The sequence below is a fragment of the Oncorhynchus nerka genome, linkage group LG23 (genome assembly GCF_034236695.1).
Source record: "Oncorhynchus nerka isolate Pitt River linkage group LG23, Oner_Uvic_2.0, whole genome shotgun sequence".
NCBI classification, from domain to species: Eukaryota; Metazoa; Chordata; class Actinopteri; order Salmoniformes; family Salmonidae; genus Oncorhynchus; species Oncorhynchus nerka.
Window position 1 is genome coordinate 27975706 of NC_088418.1, and position 14372 is coordinate 27990077.

Consider the following 14372-nt stretch of genomic DNA (forward strand, 5'->3'; position numbering starts at 1 on the left):
AAATCTATGGGGTAAAAGGTGCATTATTTTCTTTAGAAATGTAGTGAAGTAAAAGTAGTAAATAGTAAAGTACAGTTACCCCAAAAAACTACTGAAGTAGCATTTTAAAGTATTTTATCTTAAGTATTTTAAAGTTTACACCACTGTCCCCATGTGAGGGGGAACTGTAAACGAAGCCAAGTGAAGAGTCTGGAGGCTATTCGAGTACCTTCCCGCGAAATAGTGATGAGCAGACCGAGTCGTATCAGTGAGCCGGCTCATTTTGGCTACCAAACGGCTCTTCGTTCAAAATGCTTAAAAATCGACCTAGAACTATTTTTTTTAAATGCGAAACTACGTTTTTTTTCACGCACTGCAAGCATCCGCGTGGACCAGATTGATGCGCTCTCCCCACGATGTATTGCTTCTGTAGTGAGGATTCATCCTCTGTAGATAATTATTGTCTCTTATCTGCAGAAAAACTTTGCCTTGAGCTCATAAAGCAGTAGTAGTAGGATGCAAATCAGGGAGCCAACTGAATGGCCTTCACTGATGCAATTCGCTCCCCGAAAAAAGATCCGTTCATTCGCGAACGACTCATCATTACCACGTAGGAGAAACCAGAGCTGCGTCTTTAGGATATGCTTCTGATGAAGCTGGACCAATAATAAAAACAGAACAAAGAATTGTCTCAGTTTTATTAGACTAGAGCGGAAATACATTACAATATGCCCCCACCCGTACCAATGTATGTAGGGTCTACATTGTAGTTGGTGTTACACTTGCATGGCTTTGTGTTAACTAGCTTATATAAATAACGTTAGCATATTTTAGCTAGCTATAAGACGTAGGAGGTAGCGCTGCTATAACCAAAACGAGAATTCTCCCCGGAAGTGGGTGGTGCATGCAAATAGTTTTATGCTAACGTTAGTTAGTTAGCTATATAGTAGCAGCAACAGCTGGTTGCTAGTTGATTTTCTTGCCAAGCAAATTTAAAACTGGCCATTACGATACCGCTAATGGTTCGATATGACAAACCGCAACATTCTGGGTAACATTAGCTAGCTAGCTAGGGAACGTTAAACACAACGTTTTGAAGGGCTTAGTTTTGGTGTTTCCTGTGCCCTATGATCTAAATCAGATTTGCTGTCTGGATATAGGTAAGCGACTGATTGCACTCATGTTTTTCTTTACATTTCGAAATATTTGTAAACTAACTTGACTGACGTTAGCTAGCCTGCAACCTAATGCACGATTTGCATTTGATTTCTAAGGTCCTAACTATCTAGTTGGTTATGTGTCGTCCAACTAACGTAATCAGATAGCTAGCGTTAGTTAGCTACAGTAGCTGCTATCAACACGCATGTTTTCACTGGCAAACAGGCTAGGTAACGTTAGCTAGTTTATCTATGTACTTTAACAATACTCACTTAGCTAAATAGTTAGCTGGCTAACTGAGCTAGTTAGTTACCTAGCTTCGAATCTAATACAAATATCACACATGTGCCGGATACAACGCATGTAGACTTAACCGTGAAACGCTTGCATTGAGCATTCCCTAACGGTGCTAGCAGTAAAGTTAGTTAAAGCAAAGACTCTAGTTACAGTAGGCAACTAAGTTAGTTGGCCAGATCACAAACTATATTGTGCCTAGTTATAGCTAGCTAAACTGTTTATCACAACAGAAGTATAACTGTCAATCAGCTGGCTAAACCCGAAAGCGAAATCAAATGCTCGCAAAATGGACATTCCATGATGTGGTGCTATGCAGCTACATGTCCAACGCTGTCTCACACACATTCGTATTATATTATACATCAGTGTCAGTACACTGTATACATTGTAAACATGGCAAACACGCCATTCATACAGCTACCTATCCATACAAGTAATAGTTTTTGGACAGCTAGTGATTATACATGGAACGGTTTTTAGACTGGCCAAAAACCCTTACTTGTGTTGATGGCTAGCTGCATGAATTGCGTGTTAAAATCAAATTGTATTGATCACATGCAGATGTTATTGCGGGTGTAGCGAAATACTTGTGGATGAATGTGCTGTTTGATTTTTATGAGACAACATGCAAACAATATTTTTCTGCTAAAGGGTTTGAAGGCTTCTTGTTGGGCTCAATGCATACTACTAACTAGTCTCTCAAGCTTTTGCATTCATGTCAGCAGTTTAAGGCAAATTACTGGGCCGAGAATAGTGTTCCTTGACCATACATTTGAGTATGCCAATATGGTTTTGCAAACTTTGAGGAATGGCAGCATCCATATCCCATTTGACACTGCAAACCTGGAAAAAGATGTGTGTATCTTCTATCCATGCAAAAGACTGGGCTGCATCGCTAGAGCCTACTCTGGCCTAAGACTACTAGCTAAGTTGTCATTCCACTCCTAACCCAGTGCTGGCACCAGATTTGGAAAGGAGTGTTAGGAGTGGGTTTAGGCTCAGTCAATGGCACACTTCCCATCACCTGTTAAACCAATGCTTTGGCAATGGCTTGGCTGGAGTAAGGTTTTTGCATGTCCAGATTTAATGAGGTTGTTGGTCAACAACATCCTGAGTCTGTCAGCTGCTGGTCCTTCTCATTCTGCCGGTGACAGCCCGGAGCATAGAGTTTCTCCAGGATAGGACACACAGCCTATTTATTTTATTGTCACCCCACACACAATTTAAACTTTTCCCGTCTGTCTCCCCGTTACTCTTTACTTTTCCTTCACGCATCTCGGACACTATCCTTTCCTCTACTCTCCCTCCATCCTCACCTGTTTCCTCTGCTCTCCCTCATTTATTTGTTCCATATTTTCTTCTCCTCTACCCACTCTCACCCTCCTTCCTCCTCTCCCCTTTCCTTGACTCACCATTTCCTTCACTCACCCTCTCTTCTGCTCTGCTCTACCAACTCTAACATTCTTTCATCCCTCTGCCTCTCCCCTCCACTCTCCCTCTTTTCTCCACTTCTCTGCATCTACCCCTCTCTCTCACCTCCTTCCTGTGTCTTTGTGTGCTCGGGGCAAGGGGCTGAAGGAGGATGGCGGTGTGGATCCAGGCCCAGCAGTTGCAGGGGGATGCGCTGCACCAGATGCAGTCTCTCTACGGACAGCACTTCCCCATAGAGGTGCGTCACTACCTGGCCCAGTGGATCGAGGGGCAGCTCTGGTGAGTTTACACCACTTTTCTCATGGCTTTTATCCCTTTTCCCCTCTCTTACTTATCCAGGTTAGTCTTATTGATCATATTGATGGCTGCAGTCCTAATGCATGTCTTAATATAGGCTTCAGTTTTTTATTTATTTTTATACAAATTGTGGACAAATCATGCACACACTCAAATAGGTGCTTAAATGTCCCACACACAGGTATTTTACTTGAGACTTGAATTTGCGTTGGCCTTTGCTTTAACAAGGGCATGATATGCACTGCTCATGCAGAGTATCATTTTTCATTTGACAAGCTTCAACTGAATGACGCTTTGACTTAGCCACACAACAGTTGTTGCAAAGTGCACTGACTGAGAAAAGGGTGAAATATGTATTGCATGCGGGTGTGTGCACAAGAGCGGTAGCAATGGCATTTGTTAGTTATTTTTTCGCTTATTCTCTGTAGTTTAGAGTGGGTCTTGACAGTTTTAGTTCACTTCTGAACAGTGGAGAATTTAAGGTTAAACATTAGTGTGTGTGTGTGTGTGTGACTGTACAAGAAAAGGAATCTGTCTTGTTTGCACATCTGATTGTTGATAATGTTTTAAAAAATTATGGTCTCTTAGGGACCTGGAAACCCAGAGAATTTTAGGCTAAATGTGTGTGCGTGTTTCTAAGGAATTGAGTCTAATTTGACAGGGACAGTAGCACATTTATCATTTAAGATTTCACATCAATGTGTATGTGCTGGAAATGGCTATGGAGCTAGTCTACATCTGTAGTACTTGTGTGCACGTGAGAAAACAATGTTGTGCGAAATGCACAGAAGGTTACACAGGACAAAAGAGAGCCTGTGTGTGCTACATTTAGAGAGCTGGAGATAAAGGCATGGATAATGAGTATATAAACCCATGTCCCACAACTTAGTACTTCTGATGTTGTCTGTTTGACCCCTGACCCGGGCAACCCAGGGATTCTGTGGAGCTGGAGAACCCCCAAGATGAGCTGAAGGCCAAGCGTCTGCTGGACAGCCTGGTGCAGGAGCTGCAGAGGAAGGCCGAGCACCAAGTGGGGGAGGACGGCTTCCTGCTCAAGATCAAACTGGGACACTACGCCAGCCAGCTCAAGGTAAGAGACCAAAGGGGCTAGAGTGTGCACCCCAAGTATTACATAGAATTACATGTCTTCTGGTTCTCCAGCACAGGAGACTATGCCTGACCCCCCCCCCCCCCCCCCCCAAAAAATGTATCTTGTAGCATCTCGAAGCGAACCTAACGTCTCTGTTTTAGGTTGATGCACCATTGAGCAGGTTCCATAGAAATGCCTGTCTGTAGTTATAACACTCTACCTTTATGGGAGAGACACCTACACTAGTTTGTGTTCATTAACCTCTCTGGGATATTTGGGACGGTAGCGTCCCACCCCGCCAACAGCCAGTGAAAGTGCAGGGCGCCAAATTCAAAACAACAAAAATCTCATAATTAAAATTCCTCAAGCATAAAAGTATTTTACACCATTTTAAAGATACAATTCTCATTAATCCAGCCACAGTGCCTCATTTAAAAAAGGCTTTACAGTGAAAGCACCGCAAACGATTGTTAGGTCACCACCAAGTCACAGAAAAACACAGCCACTTTTACAGCCAAAGAGAGGAGTCACAAAAATAAGAAATATAGATAACATTAATCACTAACCTTTGATGATCTTCATCAGATGACACTCATGACTTCATGTTACACAATACATGTTTTGTTCGATAAAGTGCATATTTATATCCAAAAATCTCATTTTACATTGGCGTGTTATGTTCAGTAGTTCCAAAACATGCGGTGATTTTGCAGAGCCACATCAATTCACAGAAATAATCATAATAAACATTGATAAAAGATACAGCTATTATACATGGAACTTTACATTAACTTCTCCTTAATGCAACCGCTGTGTCAGATTATTATTTTTTACTTACTGAAAAAGCACACCATGCAATAATCTGAGTACTGCGCTCAAAGCCCAAACCAGCCAAAGAGATATCCGTGTTATGTAGTCAACATTAGTCAGAAATAGCATTATAAATATTCACTTACCTTTGATGATCTTCATCAGAATGCACTCTCAGGAATCCCAGTTCCACAATAAATGTTTGATAAAGTTCATAATTTATGTCCAAATACCTTCCTTTGTTAGGGCGTTTGGTGAGCAAATCCAAACGCGCGTGCAAGTCCAGACGAAAGGTCGGACGAAAAGTAAGAAATGTTCCGTTACAGTCCGTAGAAACATGTCAAACTAAGTATAGAATCAATCTTTAGGATGTTTTTAACATAAATCTTCAATAATATTTCAACCGGAGAATTCCTTTGTCTGTAGAAAAGCAATGGAACGTGAGCTAACTCTCACATGACCGCGTGTCACGAGCTCAAAGCATTCTGCCAGACCTCTGACTCATTCCCCTCTCATTCGGACCCACTTCACAGTAGAAGCCTCAAACAAAGTTCTAAAGACTTGACATCTAGTGGAAGCCTTAGGAAGTGCAACATGACCAATATCCCACTGTATCTTCAATAGGGAATGAGATGGAAAAACAACCAACATCAGATTTCCCACTTCCCGGTTGGATTTTTTTCTCAGTTTTTCGCCTGCCATATGAGTTCGGTTATACTCGGACATCATTCAAACAGTTTTAGAAACTTTAGTGTTTTCTATCCAAATATGCATATTCTAGCTTTTATGGCTGAGTAGCAGGCAGTTTACTCTGGGCACTGTATTCATCCAAGCTACTCAATTACGCCCCCCCCCCCCCCCCAGTCACCAAGAAGTTAAGGGACGCAGCGTTTCTGCACTGAAATATGAAAACAAGCTTCTCTAAATGGGCAGGTCTGGGTTTTCTTCCGTTTGGTGCCTAATTATGGCCCAGCACTGTTACAGCAGGAGGTGGCTAATCCGGCGTTGGCTCACAATGAAATTTTGGCACCTTGAAATGAAGCAGAAGATTAGGAAAATTCCAAGGGCGTTTCTCTGTAGCACTCTCTAACTTCACAACGTGGTATGAAATTGTCACTGCTTCGAGGGTCAAGTGGCAGTGTTACAAACGCCTGCCGTCAACACTGATGTTAGCCCACAAAACCCATTTCAGTTGATTGATCTGATTGAGTTAGCCTTGTTAGAGTATGTATGCAGTATGTTCTCACTCCCCTGGTGGTGCAGGGCTCCGTATTGGAACAGCAGCCAATGCTACTGGGGTGGCGTCGTGACAGCAGTGGCCGTGTCCACTTCATCATAGTGCAGCTGTTTCTTCGTGTGTATGTGTGGGAGATTCTCAATTAGACAAAAGTCTGCCCTTTTTGACTCCTCCGTCCTCCTCTCCTCTGGAAACCGATAAGTGGTCGAGACGGGTGTCAATTCGGTAGTAGGCGAACGGAGGAGTTTGCTCCCTTTCTCAATTACCTCCTTTAGCGAAGGATACTGAAGTGCATCCTCGGCGTGTCCTCTGTGGAAGAGTATTGAAATCTTGCGGCTGTGCGCCTTTTTGGTTGTGTGTCTGCAGCTGTTTCTGTGTGTACACTTGTGTGTGTTTGTATGACAAATGCATCCTTTCGTTCCTCAGAGCACATATGACCGCTGTCCTCTTGAGCTGGTGCGCTGCATCAAGCACATCCTTCACTCGGAGCAGAGGCTGGTGCAGGAGGCCAACAACGTGAGACTTACGCACACACAGAGTTTATAGAGCTGGAATGACTCCCTATTCTACAAGACAGCAAATCATATCAATTGTACAAAATGCTTTGTTCTATGATGTCGCTCTCTGTTGAACGGGCCCCTGGCGGCCTTGACTATACTTCATCCTGCTGGAGCTCTGTCATCCAATTGGACTGCTCTCTCACGGCCTCTCTCCCCGTTGGCAGGCCGTCGGGAGTGGCGGTGGGGGTGGGACCATGGACAGCCTGTCCCAGAGGCACCAGCAGATCAACCAGACGTTTGAGGAGCTGCGCGTGTCCACGCAGGAGACTGAGAACGAGCTGCGCAAGCTGCAGCACAACCAGGAGTATTTCATCATCCAGTACCAGGAGAACCTGCGCATCCAGGGTGAGACGCTGACTGCCTATATTACAGCAGCGTTTCTCAATGCATTCCTGGAGGGATTAACCCACTTGGGCACACTGTAGCAAAACGTTTCGCAACCAAAACAAGCATTTCTTGTTGGACAAGTTCAGGTAGTTCCTCTCCATTTCACGCTGTTTTCTTTCATGTTGTGCCTAATGAATACGACCCAGATTAAACTAATCGACTGCGCCTCAGGGCCTTGATGAGCTGAATCATGTTAGAGTGGATCAACCCTGTTAGTGGTTAGAGTAAAAGCCTGCATACTCCGTATAGTAGCTCTCCGGGTGGGTGTATGTAACGGGGAAATTAGATGTATTTACCCATGCCACCACCTCCACTTCTCCTTCAACCTCCCTCCTCTCATCTTCTTCCTCCATTCATCATCCCCCCCCCCCCCCCCCCTTTCCTTCTCCTCCTTCCCCCTCCACTCTGTAGCCCAGTTGAGCAGTCTGTCAGCCGTGCCGGCAGAAGAGCGAACCCAGAGGGAGACCAGCCTGCAGGCCAAGAGAGCCACCGTGGAGGCTTGGCTCACCAGGGAGGCCAACACACTGCAGAAATACAGACTGGTACGCTACTAAACACACACACACTGCAGAAACAGACGGGCAGATATACAGTGCATACACAAGCAAGACATTCAATACTACTAGATTGGATTGGCTTTACTTGGCTCATCGCGCTCTAGCTATTCCTTGTGGCGGGCTGGACGCCTGCAGACTGACCTCGGTCGTCAGTTGAACGGTTTTTCCTCCGACAGATTGGTGCGACTGGCTCCCAGGTTAAATGGGGTTTGGCGGGGGATGTTTTGGAGGACCTATTGATCGAAATTGGGGAGAAAAGGGTGGTAAAATACAAAAAATAAGTTCTAATGAACTACACAGGGTGGTGGAAGTGCATGGTTATGAGCTTGGTGCTCCTTTCCAATAAATATGGAGGGTCTTATTCTGGTGACATGATGATCGATGCCGTTAGACAAGTAAACTCTTCTTTCTCTTATCCATAATAATGTCATCATGTAGACTAGCCTACCCACACTGTATCTGCCAGCTGTTGGCTAGAGTGCACATGCCAAGACCAGAGTAGGCACATTTGCTATTTAACGCAACAGTTCTTGTGACAAAACTATCGGTAGATTTGAAAATGCGCCGGAAACATGTTGAACTTCAGATTTTTATTCGGTACATGAAAACTTAAGCAATAAAGTACATTTTGTGTGTACTTGAGTTGACTGTTTTTTTTATATTTTAAATCCACAAAAAAAACATGCCACTGGTGGGAACATGCACATATTTTCTTTAAGCAGATTCTAGAATATTCGCATGAAAATCTGTCGCCAATTGGATGGAAACCTAGCTTGCGTGTGTGTCTCTCCATTTGTGTGCGTTTGCAATTTAAAAAAAAAAAGTAACATTTGATTTTAAATTATTTTTATTTATTTTGTGTGTGTGTAGGACCTGGCGGAGAAGCACCAGAAGACTCTGGGCCAGCTGAGGAAGCAGCAGACGCTGATCCTGGATGAGGAGCTGATCCAGTGGAAGAGACGTCAGCAGCTGGCCGGCAACGGGGGACCCACTGAGGGGGGACTGGATGTCTTGCAGTCCTGGTGAGTCCCACCACACACACTCCCAGCTGTCCATTGCAGTCGATGCTGGCGACGCTCCTCTTGGGTTGCGGGGTAGGGGTGCTTTAGCGCTCCTGGCGCTGGTGTGCCACTTAGTCTCTCTCTAGCCACTCTCCTTTACAAATTGAACACAAACCGCTTTCCCATCCCTCACTCTGATTCTGTTTTTGTGTGTGCGCATCTCTGCTTATGTGTGTTTTTTCTTGGGGGCTTGTTCTTGTTCCCCTCTCCAGGTGTGAAAAGCTAGCGGACCTGATCTGGCAGAACCGGCAGCAGATCCGGCGGGCCGAACACCTGACCCAGCAGCTACCTCTGCCTGGCCCAATGGAGGAGCTGCTCACCAAGCTCAACTCTGACATCACCGACATCATCTCCGCTCTCGTCACCAGGTAGGGGTGGGTGTGTGGGGGAGGCATGTGGCGTTTGTTTTCCAGGTTATCCACAATAATGCAAAGAGTCCAGGTTTGTTAATGTGCTGATCATGATGTGAGTGTGTATGTGCTTCTGTACTAGTTTGCAGAACTGCATGCTCAGGGCAGTATAGCCCGATAGTTCTGCGTGTTTGTATTTGTAATCATTTGCCTCCAATTCCAGTCTAATGGAACTCATTTTTGATTATTTAAGAAAATACAAAGTGTTGGTCCAGATTCTATATATACTGAACAAAAATATAAACGCAACATGCAAAGATTTTACTGAGTTACAGTCCATATAAGGAAATCAGTCGATCGGGATAAATTCATTCATTTCAAATCTATGACTGGGAATATAGATATGAATTTGTTGGTCACATATACCTTAAAAAAAAGGTGTGGATGTGGATAGGGTTGCAAAGGGTCGGGAACTTTCCATGGGAAGTTAAGCCCTTGAATTTGGGAGATTTTGCTTAAAAATATTAGCTTATAACAGTGAACCTTTTTTTGTGGGATACAAATTAGGCAATTCTAGATTTTGTGGCATATTTTGGTTAAACTATCCCCAATGGAATTGCAACCCTCTGCATGCACAGTGCATTCTTCCATCACATGTACAGCTGATTCTCAAGTTCTTGCACACTAATGATATGCTATTGAGCCCACACTACTACACTGTCTGAGCCAAGGACTACGTGCTTTCTGGTAAGTTTTGATTACATTACTGGGTGGGGTGAATATATTTTATGACATTATTTTTTGTTAACTTGTAAATAGTAGCATACAGCAAAGTGTTTAACCTCTTCAGTCGACCCTCTACTTTTTTGAACATTCTGTTAAAAATCGCGCAACATTTCAGCGCCCTGCTAATGCCAGGAATATAGTATATGCATTTGCTTAGTCTGTGTGGATAGAAAACACTCAGACGTTTAAAAAACTGGTTAAATCACTGCTGTGGCTTTACCAGAACGGCATTTACATCGAAAAGCACAGGAAAAACTGATCACTGAAAATGGGGAAAATATATCCATGCGCTACTTGAACCCATTGATAAACGTGAACCACAATTAATTGACTGAGGTTGCAGTACCTACAGCTTCCACAGGGTGTCTAGAGTCTTGTCATTTCCCTTCGAGTTTTTTCTTGGTCAAACACATACAGGACACCGTATCTAATCCGGTCTAGGACCGGATATTTTCGTTGAGTTTCTAGCCGGACATTTTTCCAGACGGACAGCTAATAATCTTTACATCGCCTCCTGATGAATTTTATTGCTTATTAACGTTTACTAATACCTAAAGTTGCATTACAAACGTATTTCGAAGTGTTTTGTGAAAGTTTATCGTCGACTTTTTGAATTTTAAAAAATGACGTTTTGAAACAATGTTTTTTTCGTTTATCACACAGTCTACATATAACGATATCTAGGCTTTATATGGACCGATTTAATCGAAATAAAGACCCAAATAGTGTTTATGGGACATCTAGGAGTGCCAACAAAGAAGATGGTGAAAGGTAATGAATGTTTTCTATTTTATTGTGCGGTTTGTGTAACGCCGAAATGCTAATTATTTTGTTTATGTCCCCTGTGGGTCTTTTGGGGTGTTGCATGCTATCAGATAATAGCTTCTCATGCTTTCGCCGAAAAGCATTTTAAAAATCTGACTTGTTGCCTGGATTCACAACGAGTGTAGCTTTAATTCGATACCCTGCATGTGTATTTTAATGAACTTTTGAGTTTTAACTAATACTATTAGCATTTAGCGTAGCGCATTTGCATTTCCAGAGCTCTAGTTGGGACGCAAGCGTCCCGGGTAGAAGCAACAGGTTAAAGTAATTTCTAACTTGTTAACAATTTCTGCTAGTTAGTTTTTTTTGTGATCATGTGGGTTTTATCTTGCTTGAGCCTGCTGAGGAGTGTTAATTCACCTGTTTCCATACATTTTTCATTTGACAACATTTATCTTACAAATGAGTTGTTTAATCTAACTGCCTAACTATTTATCTGTACATGGAATATTATTTTTTATTTATATTCTTTTTACAATTGTTTTTCTAATCTTTACAGGATAATGCCACTGGCACTATCTGATGGGTGGAGTCATTTCACCGTAGCTAATGTAGAAGGAAAAGCTGTGTACATTTGCAAATACTGTGCCAAATCATATGTGAAGAATGCAACAAAGATGCAGAATCATCTGGCCAAGTGCATCAAGTTCCCTCAGCGCTCACAACAAGCAACCTCTGACAAAAGTCCCTCTACTTCTATTCGAGGTGAAAATGATGGATCAGACAACTTATCGATAGCAACAGCTCATGGTCCTCCTGGAATCAGAAGTTATTTTTGACTCAATGGAGGAATGTAGTCCGACGCATACACAGCTCGAGCAAGACATTCAACTGGTTCACCGCTGCTCACAGGCAATGTGTATTGGAAGAGATTTCTGAATGTTCTTCGCTCAGCATACACCCCTCCAACCAGAAATGCTTGATCTACTCATTTGCTGGATGCGGAGTTCAACAGAGTTTAGTGAAGGTCAAGCAAATCATAGAGAAATCAATCATCTCTGATGGGTGGTCGAATGTTCGTGGGCAAGGAATAATTAACTACATCATCTCCACCCCTCAACCAGTATTCTACAAGAGCACAGACACAAGGGACAACAGACACCGGTCTCTACATTGCAGATGAGCTGAAGGCAGTCATCAATGACCTTGAACCACAGAAGGTATTTGCACTGGTGACAGACAATGCTGCTAACATGAAGGCTGCTTGGTCTAAATTGGAGGAGTCCTACCCCCACATCACGCTCATTGGCTGTGCTGCTCATGCATTGAATCTGCTCCTCAAGGATATCATGGCACTGAAAACAATGGATACACTTTACAAGAGAGCCAAGGAAATGGTTAGGTATGTTATAGTAGCAATCTACCTCACTAAGCAAAGTGAGAAGAATAAGAGCACCACATGGAAGCTGCCCAGCAACACCTGTTGAGGTGGTGTTGTCATCATGTTTGACAGTCTCCTGGAGGGGAAGGAGTCTCCAAGAATTGGCCCTATCACAGTCTGCCGATATGGACAGCCCCATCAAGAGGATCCTCCTGGATGATGTATTTTGGGAGAGAGTGGTAAGCAGCCTGAAAATCTTGAAACTTATAGCAGTAGCCATTGCACAGATTGAGGGAGACCATGCCATTCTGTTTGATGTTCACACTCTGCTTGCAGATGTAAGAGAAGAAATCCATACCACCCTGCCCACTTCACTGCCCTGCGAACTCCTACCAGAGGAAACTGCAGTTCTGAATTGCATCAAAAAGCGTGCAGACTTCTGCCTGCAGCCCATACACGCCGCAGCGTACATGTTAGACCCCAAGTATGCTGGCAAGAGTATCCTGTCTGGTGCAGAGATCAACAAGGCCTATAGTGTCATCACTACCGTATCTCACCACCATGGCCTGGATGAGGGCAAGGTTCTTGGAGGTCTGGTAAAGTACGCTTCCAAGCAAGGGCTTTGGGATGGAGATGCAATATGGCAGTTGTGCCAACATGTCTCATCTGGTGGAAGGGACTTTGTGGATCTGAGGCTCTTTCCCCTGTTGCCTCCACCGTCTTCCAAATCCCACCAACATCAGCCGCTTCAGGGGGCAACTGGTCCTTGTTTGGGAACACACACACCAAAGCACGCAACAGGCTAACCAATACAAGGGTTGAAAATTTGGTGGCCATCCAGGGAAATTTGAGTCTTTTTGCGCCCGACAACGAGCTATCCTCAACAGGGTAGGAAAGTAACTGTGAAGATGAGGCCTCAAGAGTCTGATGTTCAAAAATTGGACATTGAGGAAGTCCAGGGAGAAGACATGGAAGCCTGAGAGGAAGACAACCAAAGCTTTAATTTCTAGACTATCATTTTAGAGATGTATGTTGAAAATGTTATTGGGAGATGCGATGGATCAATCAATATTCCCTTTTGTCCAATGAAATCATCCCATGTGACTTATTTGAAGTTCAATTCGTAACTAAATGTTTTTATTTTTATTGGAAGGATTTAATAATTTCCAATTATGTCTACTTATGATAAGGTAAAATATTTGTTTCTGTATGGTAAATATATCCAATGCAAAAAACATCTACATTTAATTGGTATTAACCTTGTTGAGGATGGCTATTCAGTCTGTCTACAAACAGGCTCTCAAAGTGCTCGATAGGAAGCCCAATAGCCATCATCACTGTTACATCCTCAGAAAGCATGAGCTCCTGAGTTTGGAAAATCTTGTGCAATACACCGCCACATGTCTTGTATTCACGATCCTAAATGGCCTGGCTCCCCCTCCACTCAGTATTGTTGTTAAACAGAAAACCCAAACATGTGGATCTGCTGCCATAAGGTCTGCGATGAGAGTTGACTATAGTTCCCTTAAGGAAAAGCACCTTTAGTGAATACGCTTTCTCTGTGGGAGCTTCCCATGTCTGGAATACACTGCCATCAGACACACACACACACACACACAACTGCACCACCTATCACACTTTTACAAAATGTATGAATACATGGCTAAAGGTCAATCAGATTTGTGATCATAATCCCTAGCGGTGTATTGCCTCTTTCCATGTCTGTAGCTTGTGAGGTGTGGAAACACTGTTGCTTTTATGAATTTTATCTGGCTGCTTTTTGTTCTATGTTGCTCTGTCTGTATGCTACGTCTTGCTTGTCCTATGTTGCGCTGCGTGTGCTCAATGATTGTCTATATTGTAATTGTTTTTAATAATCTGCCCAGGGACTGCGGTTGAAAAGTAGCCGGCTGGCTAAAACCGGCACTTTTACTGAAACGTTGATTAATGTGCACTGTCCCTGTAAAAATAAACTCAATATTAATTTGCTTTATATTCCCACGGAAAGTTTCCACCTCACACATTTTGGGGATAATTGTATCAGAAAACCAGTCAGTATCAGGTGTAACCACCATTTGCCTCGCACTTCTCCTTTGTAATGAGTTGATCCGACTGTTGATTGTGGAATGTTGTCCCACTCCTCTTCAATGGCTGTGCGAAGTTGCTGGATATTGGTGCAAACTGGAATATGCTGTCTTACTGAGTATCCCAAACATGCTCAATGGG

At 43.3% G+C, this 14372-nt stretch overlaps 1 protein-coding gene across 5 annotated transcripts in view; it reads left to right on the forward strand.

Annotated features, from left to right (window-relative positions):
* Nucleotides 1-756: 756 nt before the first annotated feature.
* LOC115106643 (signal transducer and activator of transcription 5B-like) overlaps nucleotides 757-14372 on the forward strand; it is a 35459-nt gene continuing 21843 nt past the window's right edge. The window contains exons 1-8 of one of the 5 annotated variants that reach the window (XM_029629569.2): nucleotides 757-1139; nucleotides 3004-3144; nucleotides 4096-4252; nucleotides 6726-6815; nucleotides 7024-7204; nucleotides 7658-7788; nucleotides 8674-8825; nucleotides 9077-9232. In XM_029629569.2, the coding sequence (XP_029485429.1) occupies nucleotides 3017-3144; nucleotides 4096-4252; nucleotides 6726-6815; nucleotides 7024-7204; nucleotides 7658-7788; nucleotides 8674-8825; nucleotides 9077-9232 (995 nt within the window). In that variant the 5' untranslated portion in view covers nucleotides 757-1139; nucleotides 3004-3016. The remainder of the gene's footprint in view (nucleotides 1140-3003; nucleotides 3145-4095; nucleotides 4253-6725; nucleotides 6816-7023; nucleotides 7205-7657; nucleotides 7789-8673; nucleotides 8826-9076; nucleotides 9233-14372) is intronic. The other 4 variants (XR_010460684.1, XM_029629566.2, XM_029629564.2 and 1 more) reach the window with 4 other exon arrangements.